The 23,896-nt window shown below is 48.7% G+C and overlaps 2 protein-coding genes and 1 long non-coding RNA gene across 5 annotated transcripts in view; 1 reads left to right on the top strand and 2 right to left on the bottom strand.

The window, feature by feature from the left end:
* The first annotated feature begins 198 nt into the window (after positions 1-198).
* Positions 199-14,900, top strand: LOC144584897 (uncharacterized). The gene is made up of 3 exons (XR_013539374.1): positions 199-284; positions 1,392-1,630; positions 14,754-14,900. It is a non-coding gene; the product is annotated as an uncharacterized LOC144584897 (long non-coding RNA).
* On the bottom strand, positions 4,886-17,810 carry LOC144584886 (cation channel sperm-associated protein 1-like). 3 transcript variants are annotated; one of them, XM_078382105.1, is made up of 12 exons: positions 16,861-17,808; positions 14,900-15,127; positions 13,104-13,217; positions 12,063-12,222; positions 11,219-11,310; positions 10,016-10,159; positions 9,751-9,814; positions 9,083-9,155; positions 7,898-7,955; positions 7,352-7,439; positions 6,158-6,272; positions 4,886-5,218 (listed from the first exon to the last, which is right to left on the bottom strand). In XM_078382105.1, the coding sequence occupies exons 1-12, from the start codon at positions 17,147-17,149 to the stop codon at positions 5,189-5,191; spliced, it is 1,455 nt and encodes a 484-aa protein (XP_078238231.1). In that variant the 5' UTR covers positions 17,150-17,808; the 3' UTR covers positions 4,886-5,188. The 3 variants fall into 3 exon arrangements, with proteins under 3 accessions (XP_078238231.1, XP_078238230.1, XP_078238229.1); XM_078382104.1 differs by having other exon boundaries at positions 9,751-10,159; positions 12,162-12,222; positions 16,861-17,810; XM_078382103.1 differs by having other exon boundaries at positions 9,751-10,159; positions 16,861-17,810.
* A 1,456-nt stretch (positions 17,811-19,266) lies between these two features.
* Positions 19,267-23,896, bottom strand: part of TSGA10IP (testis specific 10 interacting protein) — a 9,725-nt gene continuing 5,095 nt past the window's right edge. The window contains exons 5-9 of the mRNA XM_078382223.1: positions 23,127-23,346; positions 22,020-22,187; positions 21,771-21,870; positions 20,397-20,521; positions 19,267-19,431 (exon numbers count right to left, since the gene is read on the bottom strand). Coding sequence (XP_078238349.1) covers positions 19,386-19,431; positions 20,397-20,521; positions 21,771-21,870; positions 22,020-22,187; positions 23,127-23,346 — 659 coding nt within the window. The 3' untranslated portion in view covers positions 19,267-19,385. The remainder of the gene's footprint in view (positions 19,432-20,396; positions 20,522-21,770; positions 21,871-22,019; positions 22,188-23,126; positions 23,347-23,896) is intronic.

Consider the following 23,896-nt stretch of genomic DNA (forward strand, 5'->3'; position numbering starts at 1 on the left):
GCGACGACACAGGCGCGCGACGCCCAACAAGCCGGAAGGGCGCTCTGGGCAGAGGACCAATCGTCGCGAAGGGGAAGCGACGGCGCGAGCAGGCCACCCGGACCAATCAGAAAGCAGGACCTCCCGGGTGGGAGGGAGGGAGGTTGGCGCAATGATTTCTGGGAGGTGTAGTTTTTAACTGGTTTCGAGGCTCTCTTGTCGTGTACACACAGTATTTTTCATTTTTTATTTTGGGGTGGTAGTAAACTCGGGAATGGGGAATGAATTTGCACGGAGAGGAAAAGGTAGAGATTCCTGCTTGAAATACTGTGAAGCGAAGACATTATAGATAGTAGGAATTAGACCTGGAATCACCTTCATCATCCTTAGAACTGCCAGGGACTCTCTATAATTTATCCAGTCCAGTCCTTCTCATGGAAGCACAAGAGGGATGATGTTGAAGAGAGATGATTTAGGCAGTTTATATATATATATGTGTGTGCGTGTTTTCCTCTTTTCATTTTCCCTCCTTCCCTTGATGTCAGGTGTAGTAAAATTATTACAATTATTATTCAAACAAAATTGAAATATGTAATTTTATGATTTTATATATTTTTATATTGTTTTGTTTTATTTTGTAAGCCGCCCCGAGTAGACATGGTCTAGAGGGGCGGGGTAAAAATCAAATAAATAAATAAATAAAATAAAATAAATAAATAAATAATACATATAATATATATTATATAGGTGTAGTAACATTATTATTACTATTACTATTACTATTACTATTATTATTATTATTATTATTATTATTATTATTATTATTATTATTATTATACACACCAGCCATATTTGGTTTGGTGTTTGAAGAAATGGACTTTTGCCCATCAAAACTGGCATGGCAACCAACGTGTTCAAGTGCCACAGTATATATATATATTTTTTTGTCCTTTCCTCCCCCCCCCCTTTCTTTTCGTCTTTTCACTTTGCCAGCAGGCTCAGACAAACTTAACAAGGCGACTCCTTTGAAAACCACCAACAGCTTGGTCAGAGTTGCCCATATTTTATTTATTATTTGATTTGATTTGATTTGTACCCCGCCTATCTGGACCAATGGACCACTCTAGCCGGTTCCTATGGAAAGGGGGCAATGGGGGCACACCCTCCCCCCCCCGGGGTGCTTTCCGACCAGCTGTGTCCCACCATTTAAAAAACAAATATAGGCTGTTGAGGAAACAGAGCAGAAGGCGGTTGTTCTGTGGAAGTGTGAGCCGTACCGGGTGGCCTCTTCCATTGCCCGTCTCCGTAGCCAGAGTCTTAACGGGCTGGGGAGGGTTTTCTCTCTCCCTCTCACCCCCCCCACCCCATCATCCATCTCATCCTCCTTATAAAATGTCCCTTTTTCTCACCAGGCCTGCTCAGCCCATTGCTGGCTTGCTCAACCGGCTCACCTGCAGGACGAGGTGGTCCTGACCCGACGGGGCCTGGATCCGGCCCACGTGCGCTGCTGAGGCTCACCAAGCAGCCCCCACCCCCGGGTCTCCCCGGCAGCCCCCCTTCCAGGACAGCGGCTCGAAAGTTGGGGGGAAAAATTTGGAGACATTTCCTGTGATGGCTCGCATGGCGATCCATGTTTTGGTCCAGAGGGAAGGTAAGAACCGAGATGGGCATTCTTTATTCATGTTAGAGCAAAAATGTTAAATATTCTAAATGGCCCTTTTGTCTGAAGGGATGCGGACAGCTAAGAAAGTCAAATATCCTTGGAATCGAGTCTAGTATGTGTGGGAAGTACCGTCGCTTAATTGTGCACGAGGCGAATCATTCAGGATACCGTTACTCATCCCAGGAAGAAACCAAAGCTTAAACTGAGGTTGGAGGATGCTGTGGCTTTTGAACGTTTGGCTTCTGTATTCATTGACTTCGAACGGTACTCCAAGGTTAAGGAAGTTTGTGTGCTGAAAATTATAATTTTTCTCTGCCATTTCCAAGCTAAAGTGAAGTATGTTGTTTTGCATGTCTTTCTTTCTTTTTATGATTATTGACCTTCCAAAATCAACGTGTAAAATCCAGCCATTTTGTAACATGAGCGCAAGAGTTCAAGTAACAACATCTGGATTGAGGTGCAAAGCTTTCTGCGGTAAAACTTATGGCTTACGGAGTATTATGCCATTTGGAGTTTATAATGACCAAAATTTCAGGCTCTTCCCTTTCGATATGAATTTCTCTGTGGATTCTGCCATGTATTTATTGTTATAAATTTTTCTTGAACTTGTTATCCTTTATGTTGTAAGCCGCCTAGAGTGGTCAAAATGACTAGATAGGCGGGGTATAAATACAATAAATAAAATAATTAAATAAATATTTAATTAAGACATTGCACATTGCAAAGAAAGTATCTGCTTTGCTGCCCTTTCGTCGGAAGATGTGTTGTTGATTTCTCTGCTGGAACTGTTTGCTGTACTTCATGCTGCTAACTGCTGGGAGGGGAGGACAGCATAAAGCGAGGTAATATGTATGAGCCCACAAAACCCCCTTATTTTGATCAGGTTCTTTCTGAAAATTGATTTTTGCCCTCTTTCCCCGAAAATAAGCCAGGATCTTATATTAATTCTTGCTCCAAAAACGCATTAGGGCTTATTTTCAGGGGATGCTTTATTTTTTTTCCATGTACAATCTACGTTTATTCAAATACAGTCCTCTTCTTCTGGTGGCTGCACACGGATGGAAGACAAGGTTTCACTCAACTGGGGCTTATTTTTGGGGTAGAGCTTATATGACGAGCATCCTGAAAAATCATACTGTACTAGGGCTTATTTCCAGGTTACATCATATTTTCGGGGAAATAAGGTAAAATATAAATCATTTAAAAATCTGATGTAAAGTTTAAATAATGATTGAAAGTACTCTGATTTAAATCAGATCCACGCTGGACCAGATTCTCTCCACCCTGCAGGAGAAACCTGGATATTCATTTCAGACAGCCAGGCCAGGCTTGAGGGCCACCTTAGGGAAATGTGTTAAGGGCATTCTCGTGGTTCTGGGCCAAATATTCTGTTAAATTACAGCGTGAGGGGTCCGTCTGTCTTGCTAATTGGACTCCTCTATTCCTGCAGATCTCATATCAGTTCTGTAATCTGGAGATTCGACCCTTAATAAGTATTTTTCCACCTGAGGTCCACCAAACTCTGTGAAGGAGCTTGGTTTTTCATTTAAGGTCTCTGTTGCTGAGTATGGTGTGGTTTCTTTGGACCCATTGTAAGTCAGTTGTCCTTTTGTTTAGGGCAGTGGTCCCCAACCTTGGGCCTCCAGATGTTCTTGGACTACAACTCCCAGAAGCCTTCACCACCACCTCTGCCAAAGAGGTCTTTTTATTCTGTGGATGGGGTTTTCTTACCACCGGACAAGAAATGGGCCATCAAGGGAATGATGGGTCCTGTTCTGCCCTTTGTTTTGGACCAGGGTGGGAGGAGACTTGGGAGGACAGGGAGGGAGGAAGGAAGGAAGGAAGGGGGGAACCGGGCCATTTGTCCACTCCTGGGGCAGATGGGTTCAGCAGCCGAGATAAGGAGAGGAGGGATGAGCAGAGAGTAACTCGAACCCTAAGGGAAGTGTTCTGGGTCCTTCCTTTCTTGACTCTGCCCGTCTGCTTCTTTGACCCCCTGCTTCTGTTCAGACATTGGTTTAAAATAGTCTTTTCCCACGAGGTATAAACCTTTCGTGCCCCTTGCTTGCTGGTATAGAAACCTCGCATGGACCTTTTCGGTGTCGCTTGTTGTTGTTTTCACCCGTGTTTATAGCGTCTGGCGTGAGTTTCTGTATCTTTCTTTAAAAATTGGTTTTGTCATTTTGGGAACAACGTATCGAAAGGCTGTTTTTGTTGTTGGGCCGTCAAGTCACCTCCGGCTTCCGGCAAGCCTGTGAATCGGAGGTTTCCGGATCTCTTCCCCCCCCCCCCCCTGTCAGCTTTTGAACCCTTTTCGGCCACTCTAAAAAGGAGTGGAGGGTTTTTTTGGGGGGTAGGAAATATTTCTTTAGCTGCACGTGCGCCTCGGCCTGCCTGGAAAACCCTGGAAAGAGTCGCCCGAGGGCAGAATCCACTGGAAGGCGCGCAAGGCCTACTAGAGAACGTGAGGAGGGGCCGTTCCAACATCTGGGAACATCTGGAGCGGTTTCTGCTCTGCCCTTCCTCTATGAAGATGCTGCAAGCGTTTAGACTCGTCAAGGGTTTTGGGGCAAATCCTGTCAATATATACAATTTTGTTAAAGCATCGGCCGGGGGGGCACTTGCCCCTTTGTGACCCGAGCCCTCGGTTCTTTTGCATCCTGGGGGAACGAGGGCATCCCCTCCACCAAAAGCGAAGCGAGGGGGGACCTCTGGCGGCGCAGAGAGGGGGACCCCCAACCCACCACCCAAGAGGACCCCCAACCCGCCACCCCAGAGTGGGGGACCCCCGACCCGCCAACCCAGAGAGGGGGACCCCCGACCCATCACCCAAGAGAGGGGGAACCCCAATCGACCGGGGCCCCCTAACCCCAGAGGGGTGGGGCCAACGACTGCTCACCATCCCCGCTCACCCTCCTAAGTCAGCAGACAAGAGCAACCCAGGCTGGCCCGGCCCAGACCCGAAAGGGGCAAGCGACGGAATGGCCTCCCACCCAAAGCGGGTGTGCCCGGGGGGGCAACCCAGAGATGCAGATAAGCCCAGCGTGACCCTCTGGCGGGTGGCTGCCGCAACTGGACGCCCCTGGAGCTAGATGAGACTGTGGGGCGCGGGGGGGGGGCGGGATAGACACCTATTCCCTGCCCTATGTAGGATGGGACCGGACTCCATTCTGCCTCGGAGTATAGGGGCCAAAAAAACACTGACGGAACTGCTCCATGCAAGCCAGAGAAGACTCTACGTCCTTTGCGCCAAGACCTCATTTATTAACCAACAAGTGCCTTTACTTTACATGTATGTCCTCTTATGCTCTGGACCGTTTTGCCTTATTTCAATTAATTTAATTGAATGGGGGGGGAAATCCCTAAAGCAGATGGCTGTGTTGGACCTTACTGAAAAATCTATTTCATACACAAAACATTTAACATATATCTTAAATAGATGCCAATACTATTCCCCCAAAAGGAAGCAATGAATGAAAATAGTAAACCACAAAGAGCAGGCAGAAATTGCCTCTTGCCGGCACCACGGAAATGTCTTTCTGTCCATTACTTCGGGAGGTCATCCTGTTGAGCTGTCTGAAAAGAGGAGGCGGGGGGGGGGATAAACACGGAACAAAGTGATTTATTTCATTTTTTTAATCCAGTGGCTGCAAATGATTTTGGACGACTGCCCTCTGTATCCTTCATCTAGCGCGGTAATGAATGTAAAAAGCAACGAGAAAGTTTCTCAAGAGATTAACCGCCAGCTATATCTGAGGATTTCCTCCCTCTTGCTAAGCAACTGCTTGGTTGACACGGAGGTTGCTATTCTGAGGCTTTACACCCTTCCTGCTCCTCCACCGCTGACCTTTGTTGCAAACGGCCATTCTTGGGTCTCCATAACAGCTGCTGACACACAGCATGCATGGATTCTGTCACTAGATTCTGGGGTTTTCCCCCTGAATTAAATTGCAGAAACAACCGAGGGCCCCTTCCCTTTTTCAAATCATCAGCAGTTCACCCGCTCAGCAACCGGTCGGTCGCTTTGCCGGAAGGAATCGAGGCCTACAAGACTCAGCCTTTTGCAACTGCAAGCTTGCTGGATGAAGTCCCATCCTCCCCAGCCTGTGTGGACTACAACTCCCATCATAGACATGCAGGCTGAGACTGGGGGGAGCGCTAATCGTGGACACTAGGTTTTCGGAAAGCATTTTTTTATGATTCGTTGGTCACATTCACATCCTGTCTCTTCCTCCACGGAACTCAGGGCAAGGCCTCGGGCTTCCTCCCTCTCTGCTGTCTCTTCACAACCGCCCTGCGAGGTTGGCAGGCTTGAGACATTGCGACTGGCCCGAGGTCACCCGGTTTCATCCCTCGTTCTACCTATTTCTCCTCCTTTCCAGAGATCCTGACGGGCGAAGGGTATAAGATGACCCGCAGGACGTTGGAAGGAAAAAGGCAGTTATCCAGACCATATCCCCCAGAAGCTGGCCTGGGGGGGGGGAACATCTTCATGACCTCAAGAGGGCCCCTCACCTCAAAGAAAGTATCCAGGATCTTGTCCGTGGTGGACGACTGAGAATGGAACTGCTGCTGATGGGTCTCGATCGCGGTCATCAGCTGGAAGTACTTGTAGAGAAGCTGCCATTCCCTGAACCAAGGAAACGGTGAGAGGTTTTAAGGAAAATCCCTGGCTTTCTAGCTCCTGTTTGCTAAGATTCTTCTCCATGTCCCCTGGAGGACATCAGAGCCTCCCAAATCCAGCCTTCATTCATTCATTCATTCATTCATTCATTCATTCATTCATTCATTCATTCATTCAGTTTATATATATACCACCCCATTGGTGCATATAGCACTATTCTGGGTGGTTCACATCCTTTGTTCTAGCCTTCTAATAACTCAAGTTTGATAGAACTTAAATTTTTAAAAAAGTTATATTAGAACATTGATATATTCATACATCCATTCTTAGGGGGTTTTTTTAAGTTTAGGATCGTAAGCTTTTTATTGGTTTTTAAAAACAGGTCGTTGGACAGACATCCGTATATTCTCTTGCTTGTGCTTACTCAATAAAAGAAAAAGAAAAAACCCCAAGAACTTATGGGATGTTCAATATGTTCTACTTGACATAGAAAACTAATCTTATCTAGGGCTGGGAGAGAAACTTCCTCCACTAGGTTTTGGTGGGTGTAGTTTTTTAAATTTGTATTTCAAATACTCTCAAATTGCAGGCCTCGGATGGTGAGGTAAGTAGGGTTTTTAAATGCGGTGCTTCTGTATTGTTGGCTCCGACAATCCTTGTTTTTTTATTATGTTTGATTTGGATGCGAATTGCATTGTGTGGCTCGTTTTCCTTGTTGTCAGCTGCCCGCGGTCAGGCTTAAGCCCCAGAAGAATGCAATATGCGTTCTCCTAGAATTTATTATGGTGTCGGACTCCGAGGCCCATCAGCCCCTCATCACCGGCTGGAATCAAGCGCCTATAGCTCCGTGGTTTTGAGGCTGCGAGTTCGATTCCCCCCGCTGGGCCTCCTTGATAATCCAGAGGGTCCCTTCCAGCTCTGCCGTTCTAGGAGGATGATGACATCTGAATTGTCGCAATTCCCTGATAACTAAATATTATCTCTTTCTCTCTCTCTCTCTCTCTCACACACACACACACACACACACACAAACACACACACAACCAGTCCTTGCTGTTGGTTGGGCCGGCCTGGATCCTGCTCACCTCTCGGCCAACTCGAGGTTCCCATATTTTTCCATGACCATCCGCCTAAAGAATTCTTCCTCGCGTTCCTCTCTCTTTTTCCCCTTCTCTGTGATGGGGAGGACACAAACAGACCAGCGAGCAGGTTTAAAAAAACAACAAGTGTTGTGGGTTCACTTCCTTTTCCCGCATCCCTGATTTCAAGAATCGATTTGTCTGAGCTGTCAAGAGGACCTGTCCTTCCGATGGGGAATGTTGTTTTAAAAAAATCCAAAAAACGAAATTCCTTGCATGTCTGATCTGACCTTTGCCAGCTTGCCATCAGAAATTTTTTTTGGAGAAATTCTAATTTTTCTCCCAGAAAATTCTGATCTCCAAGCCCCGTGCCCCGAAATTTCAGGGTCTTTTAGGCAATCGTGGGAGAAAGTCGCTCTGGGTCCGCAGACCAGCTGTCTTGCTTTTCTCAATTACAGGGCGTCTTTGAGAATTTGCTCATTACGTGCCGCAAAGGCAATCCATTGAGCATCCAATATCCCCGCCCCGAGATAAACCCCATGGCAGGGTCACCTGCTGGCTTGCTAGAAGGACCATCCTCCTTAGTGCTGTCCTCCGGCTGGATCAGCTTCTGTCGATTTCGGGGGAGAGAAACCACAAACACATAAGTCAGCAACTTGGTCACCTGTCCTTCTCATCTGATCTTCAAACGGATGACGGCGAAGCCTGGCCTGCGGAGCGCAGGTAGCCCGACCCTAACCCCTTCCCTGGTCTGACCCCATGACAGCCGGAAGGGGGAGAAAAAAATATACGGTCAGAATTTTTTTAAAAAATGTGCCGTTTTGATCCCGGAGACCTCCAAGATCAACCGTTTGCACCTAACTCCAAAATTAGGTACCCAGTTGAAAAATCCCTGTTAGAAGTGGGGATCTAGGTTTTTACTTTGATTTGGTTTTTGATATTTTCTGACATTTTTGAGCCCAACCGAAAGAGCTAAAGAAAAGCTACGAAGAGAAAAGGCTAAGCCATCTCAGTATCCCACCCATGCTCTTGAAGATGATGGTTGTGGCAATCCTCTGATTACCACCGCCGGTGTTTCTGTGCCCTTCGGGTGGCAAAGCACAACGACTTCCCCAGTGTTAAAAAGTTGACGTTTTGGAAATTTTAAAATGCTCCAAATATTCTTTATTCCACTAGACGGCAGCAAAAGATAGCAAACCCATCTTGTAGACCCTGATGTTGGGGAAATGGGAAGGCAAGAGGAGAAGGGGACGACAGAGGATTTTTAGCAAGCTAAAATAAAAAATCCAGAAAAAAAGGATTTTGACTTTTATTACCAGAACTAGCCAGTAGAGGGAGCCAGAGATGATGCTGAATACATAGCATGTTCTCTGGCTCCCTCTAGTGATGAGCTCTGTAAATACATCATGAAAATACATATTTCTAGGTTTGGGGTTTTTTTAAAATTATTTTTTATATTGCCAGATTGCGGATAAGTGAAGCCACGGCTACCGATCCCATGGAAACAGGAGTCCGACTGTATTGAATTGCAACCGAGATTTGTTTAGGCATTGCTGTTAGACAACCCCCATAAATACAGCCCATGCATTGAATCAATGAGGATTAATTACCCCCCCCCGTTGATCAGCCTACCCACCCATGATATTAACTCTATAAACGCAGCACCGCAGGAACAACCCTGGGGAGACATGCACATTTTGGTTGCAAGGGGGGGGCGGGTCACACAGTCCCACTCACCTTCTGCTTCTGGAGTTCTTGGCGCTTAAGCAGCGCCACCTGGAAATTATCGACCAGGACTGCAATCACCAGGCTGCAAGAGAGAAAGGGACACAGCTGGCAGATGTGGATTTTTGGCCCTCCAGATGTTTTGGATGTCACCTCCCAGGACAGTCTGTTGGGGTGGGTGGGGGAGAAGGCAATGTAGGCAGCTTTGGTAGACTCTCCTTAGGGAGAAGCCGCGATAGGCGAGACGTAAATGAATGTTCTCTTGCCATTTCATCAAGAGTCTTTTCTCGATCCTCGGACGTCTCTGGACAGCCCACGGGTGGGGCGGGGGGAGAGAATTTTCTGGACTCCGGATCCCATCCAGTGCTGGCTAGTGGATTGTGAGCGTGATCGTTCCAAAAGTTATTCCCCCCCCCCCCTTTGGGGGAAGTCACATCGGTTGGATGTCCCCGAGGGGGCAGCCCCCAGCCCACCCCAGATCTTTTGGACTACAACACCCATGGGCCTGAGGCAAAGGTTGACATAATCTGGGAGCCGTCGTCTGACGCAGAGGGAAGCCAACTGGGGGTTTTGGACTACCAAATACACACACACACACACACACACAGACACACACACACACACACAGACACACACACAGACATCTTCAGCCTATGGGGAGAATCCTGTCATGCGCTTACTTGAGAAGCAGAAAGTACTGCACGAGGATGTAGATGATGAGGAAGATGATGACGTACCAGGCCCCTGGAAGCGAGAAAAGGAACACGGTGAGGGCAGGACCATCCACGCCGCCGTGGCCTTCGAAACAAGCCACGGGGTGGCCCACCAGCCCACGGCAAGGCACCGAGAAAGCGGCCCGACACGGGTTTGGGATCTGGGCCCTTTTCCTGACGCCAAACGACTTCTCGAACCGAGAAACGCCGGCAGCCTCTCGGCTTCTCCCACCTGCATCGTAGCAGGTCAGGTAAATCAGGGACCAGTCGTCCAGCGTGAATAACTGGAACAGGGTGAAGATGGTCTTGAAAATATCTCCGAAATGTGCCGGGTCGGCGTCACAGAACATGTCGCGCATCACGACTGAGGACATGACTGAGGGGCGGACGGGGAGCGTTAAGGAATAAAAAGATTGGTGGGGTTTTTTTCCCCACCTCCTCCTCACCTGCCTTTTCCCCCTCCAATGTTCCCAAGGGGGGGGAACCACGGTTCTCCTCCTCTCCTGCTTGAACAGCACAATAACCCTACGAGGTAGGACAGGCAGCGAAAGGGAAGGTTTTCCAGCTTATTCAAAGGGAGAGTAACCGAGGGATCCACCCCTTATACAGGGACACATCCGTGTTTTCCTTGTCGAAAAGTTTTGAGGTCCATCGTTACGTCCCCCGCGGTTTTGTCTCAAAAATGCCTTCTGCTTGGGAACATTACCCGGGAGAATGGGGGTCACTGGGAACAAAATGATCTTTTGTTTTGGGTCGAAAAGCGAAGCCGGATTTGGACTTTTTCTTTTCCTTTCTTAAAATGGCAATATGAAAAAGAAAGAAGGTTGAACTTCCTTGGATTTAATAAGTAGCGCTACACTGACGCAGCCCCCCCCAAAAGACAGAGGCACCCCATCCTAGGCTGTCTTCAATAAGATTCACCATATACAGTGGCGCCTCGCTAGACAGTTACCCCGCATGACAGTTTTTTTCGCTAGACATTGACTTTTTGCAATCGCTATAGTAATTCGCAAAATAGTGACTCCTGTGGGGAATTTCGATGGACAATGTTTGGTCCCTGCTTCGCAAACCGATTTTCGCTAGACGACGATTTTGACAGCTCCCTCCGCGCTCGCACAACAGGTGTTTTGGGACCTAAGCTTCGCAAGACAGCGATTTAAACAGCTGATCGGCGGTTCGCAAAGCGGCTTTCCTATGGCCGATCTTCACTAGACAACGACGATTCTTCAACCTTGGAACGCATTAAACAGGTTTCAATGCATTCCGAGGGGGAAGTGCTTTTCGCTAGACGATGATTTCGCTAAACAGCAATTTCAGTGGAACGGATTATCATCGTCTAGCGAGGCACCACTGTATTTTATTCCTTTTTGTTCATCATGTTTTGATGCTTCTCTCTCCCTCCTGCCCACCCATCCACTCCTCCTGGGAAGGATACAGAGTAAAGTAAACATGACGATGATGATGGCCCCAATGGACTGGCACGACAGCATAAACGTACTGGTGACTTCTCGAACGTTTTCCATCACCCTGAAGAGGCGAACAAACGAACCGGCAGATGGTTAGTTGAGGGGGAGGAGAAGGTCTACCTTATCTCTCTGGCCAAGCACGGACGGCAATTTGGCCAGAAATTCAGGGAAACAAACGATTTGTAGGACAGCCCCGACAGTCCACTAGCCAGCAGGGACTGGGAAAGGTAGTCCCCCCCCCCCCAAAAAAGGAACTTTCCAAACTTCAGGGGAAACCATCCCATGATAAAGAGGGCTTGGCAGTCATATGGACAAGGCTGGGAAGGGTGTCGGAGGCCAGCGTTTGGAAATCACTCCAGTCGGATCCCCTTACCCGCCTCATTGGTCTCTGCTGCTTTGCTTGCCCATGGCTGGAGAATATTTTAAATATGATGGGAAAAATCCCCCCGAAATATATTTCTAATGGTGAAGTTACCAGAACTGGCCACTAGAAGGCGTCAGAGACCATGTTATGTACAGTACAGTACATCCTTTAGATGCCTAAAACTAACATGGCTAGTAGTATTAGTACTAGTAGTGATTGATGATGATGATGATGATGATGATGATGATGATGATGATGATGATGATGATAATAATAATAATAATAATAATAATAATAATAATAATAATAATAATAATAATAATAATAATAATAATAATAATAATAATAATAATAATAATAATGCTAGACAGTTCCTCCATCAAAGGATGTCCCGGACACATTTCTTTCAACTCATTAAAGCACTGGTGGATCTACAGACTAGCGCTGACCGGAGCGTGAGTAGAAAGCGGATGGCGCGGATGGCGCGGATCCCTTTGCAGATTTTGAGGACGCGGAAAAGGGTCACAGTGTTGCCCCGATTCCCTTGCCTGGAGGAGATGAACAACGGCAGCAGAAAATCCAACACCGTCATGATCATGATGAAGAAATCTGGCCGGGAGGAAAGGAGGAGGAGGAGGGAAGAAAAACACAAGTGAACGCTCGCAGCCTGTGAGATTAGACAGTGCAGCTGCTAGCCTTGCTCACGGTTAAGCTGAAAGGCAAAGAAACAAATAGCTTTTCCAAGCAAAAAAAAGAAAAAAGGTTTTAATACATCCCAACCACAAACTGTATGAGTCAAAGGGAATCCTATCTCTTTCCTTGGACACATACGTAGGTTTTAAATTTTGGTATAAGGGCTTATTTATACCATTTGTTCTCCCTTGATATAGAGTGCAATCCTAATTCAAAGGTGTGCTGGTTGTAGAAGCTAATGGTTAGGTACAAGCCATGAGGCTATGAAGCCGAAGAGCACATCATGACCATCCCCAAACCAAGAAAGGAAAGCCCATGAAGCAGACAGCCGAATTGGTTCAAATTAACAAGCGAAGAGCAGGTATTTTGCAAAGCTAGTGGCTCTTAGTTGTCCAAAGTGGAAGCAGAACGCCTGTAATTTAAAGGGACAGTTCCCCTTACAGAAACCCTAAGGAACTGCCTTTCTGCACAAGACAAATTGTGTTAGAGCATTTTGCTTCTGAAAACAAGCAAGAAAACACCAAAACACTGATTTCACAGTAGCCTCTTGATTTCCCCCTGCCCTGTCGCCAGAACCAACTTTGGGAATTACATGGAATTCCACATGCAGTACAACAGTTTTGGCATTCAAGGGAAACCAAATCCAATTGATTTTTCACTTTGAGACCTGATTTCTATTTTTTTATTTATTTATTTGGTTGGGGTCTACTTGTAAAGGTCCACTCCCAGTGTTTCCATGCCATCTGAGAATGAACGACCCCTGTTCAGAAATCCACCCTCCGACCACCGAGACCCACCGGTATCGTTCCACGGGTCACGGAAATAGTCCACGCCTAAGGCCACTATCTTGAGGATCGCTTCCACCACGTAGACGGAAAGGAAGACAGGATCCATAGCTGAGAAGAACCACTCTAGAAAGTCAGAAGAAGAAGAAGAGGAGAACCGTTAACAAGGAGAGAAGGAGACGCCGTCTTTCTCTACGAGGAAAGCCGCGGCAGTCCAAGATATTTTGCTGCCTGAGTCAAGGACCTGTGCCGACAAATGGATTTTTTACAAAACCCGCACGGACCTCCCTTCTCTCTCTCCACTGCTGTAGACACAGGATCATAGCAAATTAATAAGTCCACCATTTCCTGCCCTCTTGCAACTGTTAAAAATCTGCAGGCTTTCGTTCTGCGTGATGCGAAGGAGGCTCTTCGCGAAAGCCCAGAGAAAAGCCGCAAATGAACCTGAGACTTAAGGACGGCTTGGAAAAGTTCCTTTCTTGCATGACGACGTCTCCTCCTCGAGTCCCCAGCAAGGCTTGGCCCCTGTGGGGAAAAAAATGCGATTCTACCTGGCTAGGTTTTAGGGAGACCCCAATACGAGGTGGACCGACTCCCTCCAGGAAGCCACGGGCTTGAATTTGCAAGAGCTGGGCAGTTGAGGAGGGGGGCATTTTGGAGACGGCTCATCCATTGGGTCGCCATGAGTTGGAGGTGACTTGACAGCCCACGAGGAGACCGAGGTGGGCAGCCCACGAGAAAAGCCCCCGAGTTCTCTCTTGTGGGACAACCACCAAAATGTTCGGAATCGGAGGGCATTTCAACGTCCCTTCAGGGTTAGACAAAGACTCTGTGGGTGCACCGAAAAAGGACGGTTAAAAAGGACAGTCGGTGACAACGTAGAGAGTGAGTTCACGAGCATCTTTCAGACCAGCAACGGCGCAAGCGCAGAAGGGAACAGATCCTTCCAGGGACCAGATCCTTCCTCCTTCTTTCGCTTGGCCAGCTGTGCCGGGCCCGGACGTGGGGTCTCTCGACTGGGGGGGGGGTTTCCTCCTCCTCCTCTGGATCCAGGGGTCCTCTGGTGGGGGTCCCCTCGGCAGGGGAGACTGGCCGAGGCACCCATGCAGCTAATGAGATATTTCCTACCCCCCAAAAAACCCTCCACTCCTTTTTACAGTGGCTGAAAAGGGTTCAAAAGCTGACGGGGGGGGGGGGGGAAGAGATCCGGAAACCTGCGATTCACAGGCTTGCCAGAAGCCGGAGGTGACTTGACGGCCCAACAACAAAAACAGCCTTTTGATATCTTGTTCTCAAAATGACAAAACCAATTTTAAAAAACAGATACAGAAACTCACGCCAGACGCTATAAACACGGGTGAAAACAACAACAAGCGACACCGAAAAGGTCCATGCTAGGTTTCTATACCAGCAAGCAAGGGGCACCGAATAGCCAAAGAGATCTTTTCTATTCCAAACAACACCAAGAAAGGTTTATTAGAGGGGGGGAAACACAGCACCGTGTGTGGAAATGGAAGAAGGAAAATCAAGAATCGGAATGAAGGGGGTTTGTTGTGCTCTGCTGCTTTTGAAAAGTTCTTCTTAGTATGGATTTCATTTACTGTTTTTGATACAATACTCGTTAACGTCCTTTGAAATATTTGTCCCCCTTCCTGGTTTTAGCTATGAAAGATTGCCTTTTCGTTGTCGGACGTCAATGCCTCGGGTCCCTCTCAGGAGAAAAGCGGGGTGTAAATAAAGAAATAAATGCGGATCGGGGAAGCTGTCCCTCCCCGGACGATCGATGGCGACGCTGATGACTGGCTTACCTCCCCGAATCTCCACCACCGCAAACGTCTGAGCGACCAGCAAGATGTTATTGATGGCCACCACCGTGCCGATGAAGATGTCAAAGAACATGGACTGCGTGAGGTTGTAGATGATACTCCGCAAGGCGAGAAGGTACGGGACGGTCTCTCGCCAAGCGCGGCTCACCAGCTCCCGTAAAGTCATGCGCCGGTGCTTCCGCTTGTGGTGGTGCTGGCCTTTGCCCCCACCTGCGAGAGCAACGGAGATATTTTAGGAAGGGCCTGGAAGCCATCTTTTCCTTCACCCTATTCTACAGGTCTCCGGCCACGGGAGGTTTGCTCGGGATCCGCTCCCCTTCTGCAAGGCACTCTGCCCCCCCCAGAGTCTCCCAATCTGGCCCCTCGTTCAGCGCATGAGCTGTTCTCCGGCCCACGCTCCAACAGGAAGGGACCTGTCTCTGATCCAGGATGGGTGATAACGCCCAGGGCTTGGTCCTGCTGCATGCCGCAACCGAGGAGGGGAGACCTCCAAGACCAGGATCACAACTCACCGACTTGGGCTCCTTCCAGAAGGGAAGCCACATGAGCCCGTTGCAAGGAAAATCTACAAAAGTGGTGCCTCGCTTTCCCCCTTATTAACACATATTCCAAAAATTTGCCCCATATTACATAAAAATTGTTCTTTTTCAACTCTCCTTTCTTCATCTTTAAATTACAAGTTAATTTATCATTTAATGCTATATTCCATATTTCTTTATACCATTCTTCAGTTTGTAATTCAGTCTTTAATTTCCACTCTCTAGCAATAATCAATCTAGCTGCTGTTATTAGATTAGTTATCAATTCTTTAATCATTTTAATCATTGACCGGCTGCTCAGCTCCAAATCAAGAATCTATGCAGTTCTGGAGAGGAGGACAATAGAAGAAGAAGAATGAGAAGAAGAAGAAAAAGAAGAATATGGCAAGAGGTCCCGTATATGGTGGTGGGGAACACTGTTATTGTGTTGTAAGTGTATATGTTTTATGTATATGATTTGTTTTGTTATAGTTATAAATAAATAAAAATTTTTTTAAAAAAAGTGGTGCCTCGCTAGACGATAATAATGCGTTCCACTGAAATCGCTGTGTAGCGAAATCATCGTTTGGCGAAAAGCATTTCCCCATTGGAATGCATTGAAACTTGTTTAATGCATTCCAATGGGGAAGAATTGTCGTTGTCTAGCAAAGATCGGCCATAGGAAAGCCGCTTTGCGAACCGCTGATCAGCTGCTTAAATCGCTGTCTTGCGAACACCCGTTTTACGAGCGCAGAGGGAGCTATCAAAATCGTCGTCTAGCAAAAATCATTTTGCAAAGCAGGGACCAAACATTATCCAGCGAAATTCCCCCATAGGAATCACTGTTTTGTGAATCGCTATAGCGATCGCAAAAAGTCAATGTCTAGCGAAAAAACTATCATGCGGGGGTAAATGTCTAGCGAGACACCACTGTAATAGGATCCTAAAGATTAATGAATTCCTTATGGGATGGATAGGGTGACGTGGGCTCTGTCCCACGAGAGCGTCCCCACAAAAGTGGCCAACACGTCTATTTCGATCACCCCAGAGTGCAGGACAGGCAACAACGGGCTCCAGTTAAAGGAAGCCAGATTTCAGTAGAAGATCAGGAAAAACGTCCTAACTGTTAGAGCCGTACGACGACGGAGCCCATGACCTTGGGAGGTGTTGAGCGCTACAGTGCTGTGGAGGCATTCAAGAAAAACCTGGATCACCCCCTGGCAGATCTGCTTGGACTATGTTCCTGCCTTGAGCAGGGGGTTGGACTGGATGGCCTTGTAGGTCCCCCTTCCAACTTCACTTTTCTATGATTCAGTGATTTGGGGGGAAAAACCTGGTTTCCAGCGGCCTTTCCCCTCTGGAAAACCGGGCCCTGGAGGAGTGATCTTGACGGGACCCCCGAAGCGGGCGAGGTCCCGATCCTACCTTTCGTCTGGTGCGTGGCATACGTCCCCTTGCTCCCCCTTCTGCTCTTATGGGTCTTGCTGTGTGTCCTCGAATCTCTGGACCTGCTGGTGGGGTGGGAGATCATGGAGGTGGCCGCCATGAGGGTGGACGGTTCTTGAGTGGGTGGGGGGGACAGAGAGACCACCGACACCTGGCCGACGGGCGTCGCGGAGGTCCCGGGAGCCCCAGTGGGGGCCTGATCCTCTTTGGTCAGGATTTTTTCCATCTGAGGCAGTGAAGGCATTGTCGGGACGGTGAGATAATCCATGGTGGCAGAGTGGATGGAGCCTTCTGCTCACCGCCCTTAAAGACTTGGGTAGCGTCCGTCCCCCTCTATACCGCCTGCCCAGCGCTTCCTGGCGCTTTCCTGCCTGCTCACAGGGGAGAACGCGAAGCCCGGGGCTCTCTTGGAGCACGGAAGGTTGCCAGCCTTCCAAAGACAGAAGGGTTGGCCTCCCCTTTGTGACACCATCAGAAGGCGGCAGCGTGGCGGGGGTGGGGTGAGACAGCGCGATGGGAACGCGGGAGATCTCGGTTCGAATCCCCGCTCAAAGCTCAAACGGAAGTGTGGGCAACCCGTCATGGAGGGCCTTGCATTTGAGGCTGGAGAAATGTCGTTTTCTGCTGAATGTGGCATTTGAGGGACCCGACGTGGACAGAATCTCGTGCCCTGAAGGCAAATCACGGAAGCTTAAACGGCAAATCGGGGGGCAGGTGAGAAAATTTCCCATTGTGACAGTCACACTCCGTGAGCCCCTAAAAGCGAGCCTCCTCTAATAACGGGTGATCTATAATGCTTCCTTTGAGCATCACCCGGGAAAATCCCCAGGAATCCTCAAGGCCCATTGGGCAGCCTCCGAGATTAGCCAGGAGGGAAGTGAGGATGCAACGGCAAGATGGAGAGCGACACACGCCAGCTTGAGCATGTTGCAAGAAATGAAAAATATAAATGCAGTTAATCAACGCAACTAATCAATGACAGAAGCTGCCAGGACAACGCCTGCCTTACCCCTGAGAGCCGTCTTTGGGCCTACCAAGGCTCTCAGCCTCATGAAGGCCCTCCAGATGTTTTGAATTGCAGCTCCAATTACTCCTGGCTCTTGGCTATGCTGGCCTAGCTTCCTGTTGGCTGGGGCTTATGGGAACTATAGTCCAAAAACATTTGCCGGGGGCCCCCAGGCTGAGATCGCCTCCTTTCTTGGTGGATTATTTCCTTCCCCCCCAAAAAAGAAAAAAGTCCCTGGAACAACAGAGAAGGGCCTCCAAAGTCCTTTGGAAAGGACAGAGAGGTACGTGCGCCCGACGTACGAAACCATCGGGAGGGTGGGTTTGTCGAAGAGCGATCCTCTCCGCAGATGTTTTCCTGCCTCTTCTGATTACGAATTCTCTCCTTGCAACTGTGGGGCATCTCGGTGTTTTTTGGGGAGTGAAAGGGAACCAGGAGAAGACACAGTGCTTTACAGGGGCTTAGAGGCTCTCCTCCTCTTTTAGGATTCGTTGGGCATTTGGGGAAGAAAATGGAATCGCGAAGCTGCCTGGCCTGGCCTGGCGTGACAGGAGCATCTGGCGTCGATGCTTGCAAGAGGGACTCCCCCCCCCGGTGGGCTGATAAGGGGGAGTTTGCCTCCTTCCGGCACATGGGTCCCAACCTAGGGAGTGGGTGAAGGACGTCCCACGAGGACTGAACTCCAGGAGCACCACTGTGTCCACAGGAAATTGTTTCCAAGCTGCCCCCATCCCGCAGATGCTGGAAAGTGTGGATAATAGCAAACACTATTATAACCATGAATGCTACACACACAACATGGTCTCTGGCTCCCTCCTGTGGCCAGTTCTGTTCATTACATCATGGAAATATATATTTGGGGGATTTTTCTTTTAATATTTTCAGACTGTGGACAAGTGGTTCAGTGGATACTGATCCTGTGGATAAGGGGGTCCCGCTGTATTCCATGCACTGGGGGGCCCCCAAGCTGCCCCACAGGGGTTCCTGTGTTACTTCACTCCTCCCCTTGATAGGGAAACAAGGCAGGGAGGGCGTCCATAACTGGCCAATCACAACACAACACCCAACTCATTTGCAAAGTACAGGAGGGGTGAATAACTGTGAAAATCGCGAGCTTTTCAGTGGGTAAGATATTATGACTTCACCTATTTAGTTTCACCCAATGTCAACGGTGTCCCGGTAGACCAGCCGCAGCGTGAAACCGGCACGAAATCGACGGGGAAGCCGTGATCATTTCCCGTCCCCCCCGTGGCCGTTACGAGGGAGCAAGGAGACCTTGATGGTTTCCCCGGCCAGGGTTTTCTCGCGTGCGCTCAAAGGTTCAAACCCAACGGCTTCGGCCTCTCGCACGGCAAAGCAACACACACCGTCCCAAACGCTCTGCTCTCCGAGGCTAGCTTTATTTTTTCGGGTGCTGCCTGGATACAGATGCCGGGCCGTGGGCCGTACGATTCTCTGTCGCTCTCCTCCGTCCGCAACTCTCTTTTTTTTTTGGCTCTCACGTTGATTCCACGAGATCTTCAAGGACCTCTCTCTTCCTGTGCCTGAAATATGGAAAACATAATTAGAAGGAAACCCTCAAATCATTGCTGGACCAGAGATTTTTCACCATGAGATGAGGCTCAATAACACTTGGAGGTCCACAAACAGCCTTCATATGTTTTGGGGCCGAAGCCATCCATTTGGGGTGTTATTCCTTGATGAATAACTCAGGGCCACGTTAATGAAGAGGCTCAGCTTCCATGTAGATGCGGGTAAACAGTTTGTCCTCTAAGGATGGGAATCCTTCAGAACTGCATGCCAGAACAGCCGGACTGGTGGAATTAAGCCCATGTTTACCTCCTCCTGACCAGTCACAAAACAGAGCCGGCAGGCTTGTGCTAGGACGAAGAGACCTCAAGACCTCTTTCCCCCATTGAAGGGAGCACCGCTTCTAAACGGGAGCTCAGCGTTTTGTCTCGTGGGATGCTGAACGGGTGGCACCTCCGGTCGGTTTCCCAGACCTCTCCATAGATTCAGCGGTGAATTGCTTCCACCTGAATCCCTGGGGGAATCATCGCCAGCCCGTCCTGGCACCGTGGTTTAAGAAGGATATTGAGAAGCAGGAACGAGGAAGACATAAAGGGACAGGAAAACTACTTTAGACAAAACTCCACTATATTAGAGATAACTTGCAAAGCCGGGGTGGGTGCAGCGTGGGCAGGGGGGAGAAGGGGCCCATGCAAAGGCGTCCTTCGCAAAAGCCAGCAGCAAATACGATCCTGCAGCCTGTCCGATGTTTGGCATTCTGCTTTTACAGAGGCTGACGGAGACACAGCATCTGGGGGTTGATTTTGGAGGGTGCATAATTGGACAGGTAACTAGCAGCGAATTGGGCCGGGCCTTTTGGTTATGGGAAATGCTAGCCTGGAATGAAATAGAAACCGAACCCCCTTTTTTTTTTTGCCCCACAGGGGAGGAGATACGCTCTTCCCCCCCCCAAGCCCTGATTCCCGAACCTGAGCCTTACGTGGCCTTGGCTGAGCCCACGCCACTGGACGGCCGCCCCGCTTGCTTCCACAGCATCTCTTCCTCGATGCCCAGCGTGGCCAGGACCTGGGAGAACCGCCGCTCCACGGCCTGCCGAGCGTTGGCCTGCGGAGGGGAGAAGCTTCAGCAAAGACAGAGGCCACCGCCTGCCCGCCTGCCCTGTACAAACCCTCTCCAGGAGCGGCCCTGGCATTTTCCTTTACCTATACTTGTCATATGCCAATGCTGATTTTTTAAAAATAAAAAAATTAACCACATGCTGTGCCGTGAATATATAAACAATGAAGTTATCAGAATTGGCCACTTGAGAGAGCCAGAGATCATGCTGTGCATAGTGTTTACTATTATAATAGTACAATGGTGCCTCGCTTAACGAGGATAATCCGTTCCAGCAAAATCGCTGTAGAGCGAAATCCTCGTTAAGCGAAATAAAAAATCCCATTGAAACGCATTGAAAACCCATTCAGTGTGTTCCAATGGGCTGGATAACTCACCGTCCAGCGAAGATCCTCCATAGGGGCGGCCATTTTCAATGCCTGTAAAGCGAGGAATGCCAAAATCGCTGTAGAGCGAAATCCTCGTTAAGCGAAATAAAAAATCCCATTGAAACGCATTGAAAACCCATTCAATGTGTTCCAATGGGCTGGATAACTCACCGTTCAGCAAAGATCCTCCATAGGGGCGGCCATTTTCAATGCCTGTAAAGCGAGGAATGGCGGGCGGCCATTTTAGAGCTGCCGATCAGTTGTTTTAAAAACGTTGTCTAGCGGAAAATCGTTTCCCGAAGCAGGGAACTGATTGTCGGGAAGCGAATTTTGCCCATTAAAACATCGTTTTGCGATTGCAAAACAGTCGTCGTACAGCGGTTTTGTCGTTTAACGAGGTAATCATTAAGCAAGGCACCACTGTATTTGCTATAATTCTTGTTTTTTAAGCTTGAAACTGATCCCCCACAGATATGGGGGGGGGAGAGTCTTACTGTACAGTTATATGTGAGAGCTAGTATAGTGCATAGATAAAGTGAAGGCCTGCGACTCAGGAGATCTGGGTTCAAATCCCCACTTGCCCGTAGTAACTTTGTTTCTCAGGTATTTAAAACTATTTAAACTCATGATTGTAACAATTGCTTCGTCGTGCGCTCATGTATTCTGCTTTCCTAATTGGTTTGGCCCGCAATCCTGTGCCGGCCACCTTGACTCCCCTCCTAGGGAGAAAAGTATCGGAGACATATGACAGGGCATCGAATCAAAGGCCCGTGGCATTCTCGTCGGGTCGGAAGGGGCCCGAAGAGTTATCTGGCGCTCCCGAGGACGTGTCCGTCGAAGAGAAGAGGGGAGGCTGAAGGTCACGTCACCTGCATGACTCTCTCAAAGAGGTACGGCCTGCTCTCCACGCGCTCCCGCATGGCCTGCAGCTGCAGAGTGTATTCCTCCATGCGCTGCTTCTCCTGTCTCCTGCAGAGGAAAGAGGGATGTCGGGAGATGCTCCTCTTCTCCAGCCCTCCCACCACCACCCCTTCGAGATCTAACCCAACGGCTTGAGTCTACGCTGCCGAGGAGCCTGCCTCAGGGGTAAAGCCCATCGAGGGATCTTGGAAGCTCACCTGAGATCTTCCCGCCTTCTCTGGAGCGACGCGGACGAGCATCCCGGGGGCCGGTACGTGGCCAAGCACCTGGCCACATCCCGCTGGACTTGCTGCTCTTTGGCCCGGCGGAGTTCGGCTCGACGCTTCTCCTGCCGTTCTTGACGTTCCCATTCAGACAATAACAGCCTGACCAAAGAGGCCAAAGCCATAGTCAGCAAAGCCTCCTTCCGGGGTGTGTGTGTGTCCCCCGGGTGCTATGCAAACCTCAGCGACATGGGCGAATGTTGCTTCCCATCAGGGTCTCGTGTCCCACCCTGGTGAGTGTTATTAATTTTTTTTCTCAACAGAATGGCAGAGAAAAAAACTGCAAAGAAATCACACGAACGGCCAAAAAAAACACCTCTTAAGTCTCCTGTAATGTACGTTAAAAGCTTCCTGTTTACATGTTGTTCTTCTTTACTACCCATTAAGCGCATCTGCAGGAGTTATAATTAACAACCCCACGTTGTTTCTCATCCCTTGTGCCGTTCCATAATTTTATTTTTACTTTTAAAATTGAAATAAATGTCCTTTTTGCTAGGAATGGCAACAAGAGAGGAAACGGGTTATTAAAGCTCCTTTCTAGGGTGAGAACTGGAGTCTTTCTTTAAACTCACGCCTCCCTTCTGCGCCTTCTTTCTTATCCGGAAGAACGGCTTTCAGAGGCTGTGAACAGCCGGCAGAACCGAGGGAGAATCGCAAGAAACCCCCAGTGATTTCCGCAAGGGTGCAGGCATACACGCTTGGTTTTTTAAAAAAATAATAATAATAAGATTTTTTCCTTTTTTTCTCTCATTCTGATTCAGGACAAAGTTTCGGAAAACGACTTTCTGGACTACAGATCCTAGAATCTCACCCAACCACCCTCTGCATGATTTATGGCCAAGCCGTCTGGGGGATCCGGGAAACCAAAAAAATCCCTTTCCCCCCCAAAAACCTCATTTCTCAGGAAATGATCTTCCTCTACCATCCTAGGTGGGTGGTCGATAAATCTAAGCAATTCATTTCGTTCAAAGAGATATCTTTCCAAAGCCAGGAATGAGTCGAATTCCCAGCAGGAGAGGGAAGTCGTCCCCCCCCCTTTACCTGTTGGCCTCTCGCCGCTTATCCGACGTCTTGGTGTGCATCACCGGACAACTCAGAGGGGGACCAAACTCGGGGCAGGACAGAGCCCTCCAATATGAGCCCCAAAGGCGCCGGACCTCATGAAAAGGATCTTCCCCATCCTGGCTGTTATCCTCCATGGAAAAAGTCCGGGAGCTGCTAGCAGAGTGGAGACGGAAAGGCTTACAGATGGTCAGCTTCGCTGTAAGAGGGAAGAGACGGATTAATGGGGGATGCTGGTGTCCCCTGTGGAGCGCCAAAGGAGAATCATCCTTCTCCTCTTATCCCCGCCACACACCCGAGGTCATTCCAAGAAGCTTAGGACCGTGGACATTTGCATGTTTTATATCACTGATGACACATCAGATGGTCAGGGGGGCTTTTTGACTGCAGAGTCGGGGGCTAAAACATTATTTTAAAAGCCAAGAAATCACGGGCCACTGTTTTTGTCCTCCCGGCAGCATTTCGAGTTTTCAAATTCCTTTTCGTACGGAGCAGAAAGGCAGAGATCGCAAAGTAGAATAGCGACACATTCTTGAGACGGTCCACCCCTTTCTCAAGAACTTGCATGAATGGTCTGATCTCTAGGGAGTGATCCATCATCTTATGCAGGGAGACGTAGGAGGAAGAATATTAAAAGACATTTTGCAACTGTAAGACACAAAAGGGTGCTTTTCGTTCTCCTGCAAATCTCCCAGAGCGAGTCGTTGAGACCTTAACGTTCGAGTTAATAAGAAAGGGGTGGACTCTCT

Source organism: Pogona vitticeps, chromosome 15, assembly GCF_051106095.1.
Source record: "Pogona vitticeps strain Pit_001003342236 chromosome 15, PviZW2.1, whole genome shotgun sequence".
In the NCBI taxonomy this organism is placed as follows: domain Eukaryota; kingdom Metazoa; phylum Chordata; class Lepidosauria; order Squamata; family Agamidae; genus Pogona; species Pogona vitticeps.